The sequence below is a fragment of the Macadamia integrifolia genome, chromosome 14, assembly GCF_013358625.1.
Source record: "Macadamia integrifolia cultivar HAES 741 chromosome 14, SCU_Mint_v3, whole genome shotgun sequence".
NCBI classification, from domain to species: Eukaryota; Viridiplantae; Streptophyta; class Magnoliopsida; order Proteales; family Proteaceae; genus Macadamia; species Macadamia integrifolia.
The window spans coordinates 4,546,001-4,555,838 of NC_056570.1; the positions used below are offsets into that span (position 1 = coordinate 4,546,001).

The window sequence follows — 9,838 nt, forward strand, 5'->3', positions numbered from 1 at the left end:
GGCAAGGAGATGAATCAACCTTTTTTCCCAGTTCTAAATAAGCATTTAGGGAGCATCGATGTGATAAAGGTAATTCTAAGAGTGAAGAGCGAACGAAAAGTATGAGGATGGAGGATGGAGTTTCAGTCCCTCAAATGAGCAATGATATTTGAGTGAGTGAAAGAAGGGTGGAAAGAGTAATTTAGGAAAGAGACTGTTTGGGGGGGGGGAAGGAAGAAGAGGGGAGAGAGGTATCCTTTAGTGAGGATCTATTGGGAAGGTAATTTGGTACATTGAAAAAGTACACAAAAAAATTGAAGTATGTACTTTTAATAGTACTAGTAAAAGTGCACGTGTGGTCTTGTTTGGAGAGAAAGAGAGAGAGAGAGAGAGAAAATTAATGACTATTTTGCTATAAGGATTGTGATTTGAAATATTGTAAATTTATTCTAAGGTAGATGTTTATTGAACAATATATATCATACAGTCTGGCTTGAAGCTCCTAATGTCAAGGTCTAAACAATAGTTATTGGCCTTTGTGATCTTGATGTTGACCATCTTTGATTGGACCTGTAGAACTGGACACATAAAATACCTTGAGATACTCCCTTAACTGAGCAGCTATCACTTTTGGGTCTCCTCAAGGGGCCTCAGTTCAGGAAACATCATATCCTACATTTTGGAACTAATTCAAAATGCTAAAATAGAGAATCATTTAAACATATAAAAACCCAAAAGAAGATACTGGTTGTCTTGCATGCCATGGCTGAGAATAAGGTTGAGTTTGTTTGTCATAAGAAACTTTTTTTTCGTTTTACTGTAACAAGAAAACAAAATCTTCTTTTTGGTGTCCATGCCTCCATGGGTAGCATTTAATTTTTTTTTTAAAAGAAACAGGTTAAAAAAAAAAAAAGAGGAAAAAGGCATGTTTCAACATTTGAGAAACGTTCCATTTGAAAAAATTCATATGTTCCCAATAATTTCCCCAAGGCCATAACATTCTCTTTTTCTTTGAAACTGAAGAACCAAAACCTTTTTTGTCTTCTTGAAACTCTGAAGAACTGGAGTGGTAAAGAATCCGTGAAGGACTCTCGCTCAATCCCTACTCTCCCTCAACACTGTTGATCACTAGTCTCCCTCATCCATGTCTAAGTGAAATAGATTGAGAAACAATGTTCATTACTATTGAATGAGAAAACAGAGTATTAGCAATGGATGTCTAACCCTTGTAAGTCTTGCCATATTCATTAGACACAAAGCACATTTGTAGACTCTGAATATCAAATGAATAAGACATCATCATCAACTCTCGAACAATACATTGAAATTTTTGTGCAATACATGCATAACCTATCAATGCATCCAACAAAAAATATGAAATTATAACCCTAGTACATCTCAAATGAAACCTTAACATCTACTTGGCTAGAACATAAAGTAACTCTCAGAACACGGTGGCAGTAATGATGTTGATATGTAAAACACATGTTGTATTTGTGGGTGGGGGAGAGAGAGAGAGATTAGTCTAGCAAATATTTTCCCATGCCAATTTTTTTTTGCTAGAAGATCATTTGTATTAAAATATGGCAAAAATGTACAGAAGAGAAAAAAAAATGAGACACAGACGATTACACGCACCAAAGAGTGCTCTAAAAGAAGCAACAGAGGACAAGCCTAAGAACCCCACCTTCGGCATTGCCATCAGCAAGGCACTGGACCAGAACCTCTAAAGCTAGAAAAGAAAAAGAAAGGACTTAGACCCAATGGTAGCGGGGACAATATGAGGCGTCCATGTCCAAATCCACTCTAACCATTGTAGGCCAAACCGTGATGGGATAAAAAATGTTGTGTTTCGCCGCTGACTTAGCCAGGAAATCCGCAACAGAATTTGCTTTCCTATAACAGTGAGTGATTTTCCATTCAATTGGGGCTAGGAGAGGACTTAACCCATTCCACGGCTGACAGCAAATCCATGGCACCACTCCTCTCTAAGTCAATAAACCACAGTGACTGAGTCACACTCCACCCATAAGCACTAGATACCTATGGCCTTTGCCTATTCCAAGCCTTCGATGACAGCCAGAAATTCAGCCTCAAAATTGGTCTTCTCTCCATTCATAGTTCTGAAGTTTCCTTTAATCTTAGAATTTGTATTACGGAACACACCTCCTATACCCGCCCTGCCAGGATTTCCCAGCAAATAGCCATCAATGTTCACTTTAATCCAATCATCCATGGGAGCACACTAAAAAATTTCACATATCTCACGAGGCCAACGATTTGAGATGTGAAGCCCAATTCTCCTAGTGCAGAGAAGATCAGAGATTGATAAATATGCCCCTTAACTGCAATAAGACTGAAGACTTATTTCATTTCGAACCTGCTCAAAGACTTGCTCAACTGATCACTGGATCCCATCATGCAATCTTGAGTTTCTCTCCAGCCAAACAAAAAAAGGAATTAGAATAAATCCTGACAGCCACACCCTCTTGAAGGAAATTAATCTTCCATGCGACTTCCACCAAGACAACAAATGCTCCACATCCAAAAAACCAGGCCAATTCAAACCAAAGCAGTTGCAAAATTTCCTCCAAACCATAGAAGAGAAATGACAATGGAAAAACATATGTTGAAAAGATTCCTCAGCTACACCACACAAGTTGCATTTGGAGGAAAGAGAAATACCTTTCTTTTTAACCTTGTCATCAATTGGAATTTTTTCTTTCATCAGTCTCCACCCAAATAGAGCTTGGCGAGGCTGAATTTTCGTCCTCCAAATAATCGAATGCCACCCAATAGAAGGGGACGGCCGGCGAATCACCTCCCAAGCCAACTTAATCGAAAAAATTCCCGATGAGGACTAACACCAATGGAAAGCATCATCATCATCTGTAGGAAAAATGGAATTTTTTGCCATTGCAAAACAATTTGAAAAGAACACAGAATCAGCATTCGGAAAATTCCATCTACCATTAGCGATAAAGTTAGCGACCCTTGAGGAAAACCCAGAGAAATAATCTTCAGCCATCCCCGATGAAGCACTAAAGAGGAATTCCACAGCCATTTGTCGAACCAAAAATTAATCTTCTTCCCATTTCCCACCATCCACTGCATATTGTGAGAGACAATATCCCAAATTTTTTTCAGACCTGGCCAAATGGAGGAACTTTTATAACCACCCTTTAGAAGACCGTTTTTATTCAAAAAACGACCTCTAAAAAATTTTGCCATTAAGGTATCATCAGACCTAATTTGCCACACCAGCTTGCACAGACACGCAACATTCACATCTCAAAGAGTTGAATAACAAATTAGTCATTAATAATCACAATCCTTGAATAACTGCTTCCAACATAGTGCTTTTGCTAATTTCTTCTTCTATGAGAGGTTGTTGGCTATGAAAAATGAATTAAATTTGGTCTAAGAAGGTTAGACTGTAGCAGAAAAAAGATTTGCATAAAGTATCTGGTGATCCATCCACCAATCTTTTATGAACAAATGGATCTGAATGAAGTATTACTTGTATAGTATCACAACATTAGAGTTTTTGAGCGAAATCAGTATTCGAAACATGGAACATAAACCCAATAAATAAAACACAAGCTCTAAATCCCAAACAACCCAAAAATAGATAATCAAAAATAATCTATAAAAAAAGAAAATAATTTGTTATGAAAATTACCTATAAAAAAAAATAAAAAATAAATAAAGAGTATAAGAATTTCATAAAAACAGATTTAATGTTGGAGGACAATGGCAATGACAATCCTAAAAGTGTTAATGGGTACTTTGCTTCAAAATAGATTCCAGAGTGGAATCTCCTCTTTTGGCAACGTTTTGGTAACAGCAGGATTTTTTCTAATCGTTTCTCTGAATTACAGATAGTCAGAGTAATTGCAAAAACCAAGGTTTTTTCATGGCAGTGAATGTATTATATATAGAAAATTCAACCATTAGGTGCCTTTTCTGGATTGTAAACCTTTGATTTTCTAGAGGCTGATAAGAAATAGTGTGAAACATGATGGTTTCCCATCCACATTGGGGAAGTAGTAAATCTGAACTATAATTGTGCACAGACAAAAGAAAGAACCATGGTTACTCATCAAGTTTCTTTAGACCCGACTCTTTGTTCAAGTTGTAAAAAGCGGGTGACAGAAAATTTCCTATAAGGACAATATATCGGAAGAACATAGTTAGCTCCTTGGGTGGATTGGACTAATATATCCATGAGACAAATAACAAGGGGACAATGAACTGATTCGTGGTTCAGAAGCACTGGATTGGAATCTTTATATACACTACTGTATCAATGTGTCCCACGTTGTCAACCTAACAGATAGTTCCAATCCAACACTTTTAATTTGACACAACAAGAAAACACTTGCTGTACTCCTCATGAGTCAGAGACTCAGGATTGCTTCCAAAACTGGGAAAAAGTTGACAAACCACCCCAGAAGATAAGAGGAGTAATCTATTATAAACATCTTCTATCCTAAGCAAATTTAAGCTATCTCTATAGCTTCCTACAAGGGTTTCCTCTACTGCATCAAATATTGGATCAGGAAAAACCATTAAGAGGGATTTCATACATAAAAATGCATATGGGTGCTGGATCAAATCAGTCTAAGAGTACAATATAGCATAGATTAGACAAGGATGGAAGAAAGAGATATCTCTTCTAAATAATGGAGAAGCTGTAGACAAAGGAAAGGGACCACCCATTTGGAAACGGGAATCAAAATTACTTGGGATTATATAAATATATAACCATGACAACACAAAGAGGAAGGCAAAGGTTATATCATTAAAATCAGTAATGTCAAACCTGAAGTTGCTACTTAGGCTAGCTGGTGGGCCCTTTTATTTCCTCACCCTTCTGTATCCAAAGTTAATCAAACATTTCATGCTTGCTTTCATTACATCCTTCATATTTTGTCCCTTCCAATCACACAGATATGATAAATAAAGAGAGTCACCATGCATTTATAGTCCAAAATGAGAGAGAGAGAGAGAGAGAGAGAGTGAGTTTGTATTCCGTTGCTTGTGTTTGTGGGCTGATATCGAAGAGCCCTAGGGCCTGAGGCCTTGAGGAATGGGCCTACCTTGCATGTTATTTTTGTTACTAGGGCCTCGATGAACTGGTGCCATTGAGGGGTGATTTGGGCATAGCCCCAAGGAAATTTTTTTGTAGGGCTTCGTGGATATTTCAATAATATATGCAGATGTAGGTTTTGCTATAATTTTGTGGCAACAGTTCATTCTCTATAATTTAAAAGAGGTGTAAGGATGAGCGATTGCAACCCTTTTCTCTACTGATAGTGAAACAGATCTCATCTCACTGTGGACATAGGCAATCTTGCAGAATCAAAGATCTTGCTGTGGATTTAGGCAGTCTTGTCGAATCAAACAAATTATTGTGTTACTTTATGTGATTGCTTGTTTATGATTTATATTATTTTCTGCATTGTTTTAAATTTCATTTTCTACAAAAATGAGAATAAAAAATAGAAATCATAATTTTTTTTTTCTTCAAACAAGAAAGAACTATTTATTAGGGAAAATCAAGAGAAGACTAAGTCCTTCCAGGAGTACAATTATTTACAAGACAAATTGGTGGACTGAGCCATCAGACCCAGGAGATTCCTAATAAAGAAGCACGGTGGGCTGAAGTATGAGCTTCCCAATTGTTTCATCAGGGAAAGAGGAAGGCAGATGTCAGCATTTTAAGGTAGATTTTGTAACAGAGACTAACGTTAGGGTTGTGAGCGTAATTTGAAATTATGTAGAAAGTGTCTCTCTAATAGTGACATTCTCTAAGGGGTGGCGTTGTAAATTTCCCTATGGTTATATCATCAAGATCGAGTTTATACCCAAAAATAAAATAAAATAAAATAAAGATGGAAGTAGGCAATCTTGCTGAAATCATTATGTTGCTTTATGTGGTTGTTTGTTTTTTATTTTTATTCTATTTTGTAGCATTTTAGAATATATTTTTTACAAAAATGAGAATAAAAAATAGAAATCATAATACTTGGGTTCTATATATAACCATGATAACAAGGAAAAAAAAAAAGGAAAGACAAAGGTTATATCATCAAGATCAGTAATGTTCTTACACAAAAAATAAAATAAAAATACAGATCAGTAATGTCAAACTTGAAATCCCGGTCTGGCCTGCTTGACCCTTTTATTTCCTCACCCTTCTGTTTCCAAAGTCAATCAAACATTTCATGCTTGCTTTCATTACATTCTTCATATTTTGTCCCTTCCAACCACACAAATATAGTAAACAAACCCTGTATAGATAATCACCACTCATTTATGGTCCAGTATGAAAAAAATAAGCGAGAGAGAGAGAGAGAGAGAGAGGATAAATAAAACACCTCATAACCTTAAAATGAAGAGGAATAAGAAGATTGCATAGCTGCAGCATTTGAAGCAGGTGCAATTCCTTCCCCACACATCTGTGACTCAATGGGTTGATCCCAAATTAGAAAGCTTGGGCAAGGGTGGGACTCAATCCATTCACTCAACTCCTGCCTTTGTAAGCAATCCAAGTCCATCTCCCCATCCTCCTCCATACCACAAGCTTGCACCTCAATAGGCACCAAGGCTTCCACATTTTCAAATGCTGGAAAATAACTTGAGTTCATGTTAGGAGCTGTAAATGTTGATAGAGGGTGAATTGGATGCTGAGGAAGATAAGGAGGAAGAGGTGCAAGTGCTTGTTGGGTTTCATGTTGGTTTACATCTTCATGGAATAGTTCCTGTCTTGCTGTATTATTACTACTGATACTAGTGAGTCCATCTACCAAATTACTGTCAAACATGAGAAGTGGGCATTGAGAAGAAAATAGGGTTTCTTGAATTGGTGCCTTTGTCATAAATTCTTGATTCACTAAATCAATTTGATTAGAGCTATAGCCTGGTTTTGTCATCAGCTCTGCGTTCGTCGCGAGTGTTGCCATGGCTACTGCTGGAGTTGATGGTGGCTTCCTTATTTTCTTCTTAATCCATGAATTCCAGTAGTTCTTTATCTCATTGTCTGTTCTCCCAGGCAAGTGACTTGCAATGTGAGCCCACCTACAAAACCCAAATTGCAGATCACAACTTCAGACCTTGAAAGACCATAAGCAAGAAATTGAAGCAACCAACTGTCTGAAACATTAGCTATAACCCAGATGAGGAACCATCTTAATTAGCAAAGCAACATCTGCCATTGTTATGAATTATAAGATTAAATGAACCAGCTATGTTATCAACTATTCTGATAGGTCAGGTAATGGTGATTCAGACATGCATCCTTCAAGCTATTGAAGAAAGTTGGGACCATTTAATTGTCGAATCTGCCGAAGGCTTGGATACCTGTAGTTAGGAAAAAAAAAAAGGAATCTGACAACAAAGTACTGATCTCTATTCTCATCAGCATTTTGTGTGTCATACACAATTTTCTGGGAATTGTACGGTTTTATGTGTCATCCCTTCTAGGTCTCCATTTGGAAAATTCATCTTAATCCATTTGATATATGATATGTTTTTTCAGTAATACAATAACAATCAATAACCGTATATATAGTTGCAATCCTAGCAACATGAGAGAAAATATCGAAATAATATTTATCTTTCTTTTACCTGAAATCTTTGCTTACTAATCTTTCCTTAAATTTATCAAGGGCTCCATCAGGCATCAACCTGCCAATTTTGATGATCTCTATTATCTGGGACATCACTCATTTGGCATCCCATTAAAAACATTTTTTTCTAAGGAAGGGAAACAGCAATTTGCTAGCTCTGTGAGGGCCCAATTTTGTGAAAAAGGCCCTATTTTTGAAGTATAGGACTAATTGGCCAATTTCCACTCCAAGGCTTCTTGATTTGGAATCCATGTGTACTACATGTTCAATAAATATTCGTTTACCAAAAAACACCAAACAAAACTGATAAACTGGGACAAGTATTAATGGATACTCAAGTTCCACTACTTGCCCTACAAGATCAAGCTTAAAAGGTGCAAGAACACATTGGTCAAGGTCAGGTGGTACTCAAACTAACTAAATGCACCCATAAAAGAAAGGTTGTAGAAAAAGGAAACCAAGAAAGAAGGAAGAGAAGGCCCCTCAAACCTGTTCCCTACTACACCATGCAGGCTAATAATCAGCTTCTCCTCCTCTGTGGTGAACCTGCCTCTCCTTATGTCTGGCCTCAAATAGTTGATCCATCTCAAGCGACAACTTTTTCCACATCGTTGAAGCCCTACACCACCAAAGCATCTCTATTACACACACACACACACACACACACACACACACACAGAGCGAGAGAGAGAGATGGACCTGCTTTCTCAGGGACTTCACTCCAACAACCATAGCCATGGGTAGTTATATATCTAACAAGCTTTTCATCTTCCTCAGGAGACCAGAGGCCCCTCTTAACCTTCTGTTGGTTGCAGCAAGAATGATGACCCATGGCTTCTCTTCCCCTCTCCTCTTCTTACCTCTGCTACACTGAGGAAGGTAAGAAGGCGAGGAAGACCCAAGTCCTCTCTTTAAAAAAGTAGTATACCATCAAGGAGACTCCGACAACAACACCCAATGGGACCCATTAGGTGGGACCCTTTTCTTTACATCTAACCCTGAAACGACTTGGCATCGACTTGTCTAATAGACTGATAGTAGTCTTTATGTACACCTTGTATTACGTAACCAACTTCACGTACCCAATCATGTTTTTTTTTTTTCTGGTTTGGAGACCCAATACTTAACTGAAGCTTCAGCAACAAAGATCCTTCTTGTTGTTGAAACTGAACCCAATCAAGCTTCACTCTTTACACGCATACTTTGTAAGCGTAATTCTAGGGGAATCTTAAGGTCAACATATAAACATATACAAGTCCTTATCTTCTCCCTCTCTTGTTCTTGAAACCCATCATAACAGAGATCATTTTGCAGACATGTCTTATATTTTTATATCTATTGCTTAATTAACAAGAGAAAGCAACAGATGAAAATGGGGGATAAGACTGTTCATGGGTCAACCCATTCAGATTTCCTGTTCACCCACAAGATCTGCGATGTGAGACCCATCAAGAAAAGATGAAAACAAAAGGGTGAACTATGCTCTAATGTTTGGTATTCCGAAGGGCACATTAAGAGACTGTAGGGCCTCGAAGATCTAGTGGGCTAGGGATTGGGGTTGGTAACCTCGACGAAGTTTTATTTATTTATTTATTTATTTTTTTTAAGGATTATATGGGTGTTTCAATCGATAATGTGTGCCTACGAAGGTTTTGATATAAATTTGTAGCGGAGGTTCATTCTCTACATTCTGAGAGAAGCGTGAGGACGAACGACTATAACCCCATTCTCCATTGATAATGAAACAAATTTCATTTCATCATAGGCGTAGGCAATCTTGCTAAACCACATAAATATTTGCGTTTTGTGACTCTTTTTCGTGATTTTCATTCTTTTCAGCATCATTTTAACTTTTCATTTCTATGGTTCCATGGTTAGTACTAGAGTAAAGATACAAATCCCTTAAAGAGATCGATCACTAGGACAATAGTACTCTTTTTGGGTGTTTAGAACTTTGGTAATCTCTATTATCTAGGATATCACTCATTTGGCATCAGAGTTTGGTACCATATACTTTTGCGCATACTTTTATTCCAAGAAAGGAAAACTCTTTGACTCACTCCCTTGCTAAGAGGGATCGGTCCTAGACGTGTAGGATTGATTGGAAAATTTCCACTTAATCGCTTCTTCAAACTTGTAATTCAGAGAAATCCATATATACTACACATTCTTATTTATTTATTTATTAAAAAAAAAAAAAAAAAAAAAAAAAAAAAAAAAAAAAA

General features: G+C 37.2%; 1 protein-coding gene across 1 annotated transcript; it reads right to left on the minus strand.

Annotated features, from left to right (window-relative positions):
- Positions 1-6,048: 6,048 nt before the first annotated feature.
- Positions 6,049-8,483, minus strand: LOC122062114 (transcription factor MYB26-like). Its single transcript, XM_042625774.1, has 3 exons — positions 8,313-8,483; positions 8,103-8,232; positions 6,049-7,062 (listed from the first exon to the last, which is right to left on the minus strand). The coding sequence occupies exons 1-3, from the start codon at positions 8,443-8,445 to the stop codon at positions 6,372-6,374; spliced, it is 954 nt and encodes a 317-aa protein (XP_042481708.1). The 5' UTR covers positions 8,446-8,483; the 3' UTR covers positions 6,049-6,371.
- Positions 8,484-9,838: the final 1,355 nt, after the last annotated feature.

What these genes read in the sequence shown, in the direction of transcription:
- LOC122062114 (XM_042625774.1), bottom strand. Translation starts at nt 8,445, where the DNA reads ATGGGTCATCATTCTTGCTGCAACCAACAGAAGGTTAAGAGGGGCCTC. An exon ending in TGAAGTCCCTGAGAAAGCAG is followed by an intron (nt 8,233 to 8,312) that starts GTCCATCTCTCT and finishes TTGGTGGTGTAG; the next exon opens with GGCTTCAACGATGTGGAAAA. An exon ending in CATGGTGTAGTAGGGAACAG is followed by an intron (nt 7,063 to 8,102) that starts GTTTGAGGGGCC and finishes TGGGTTTTGTAG; the next exon opens with GTGGGCTCACATTGCAAGTC.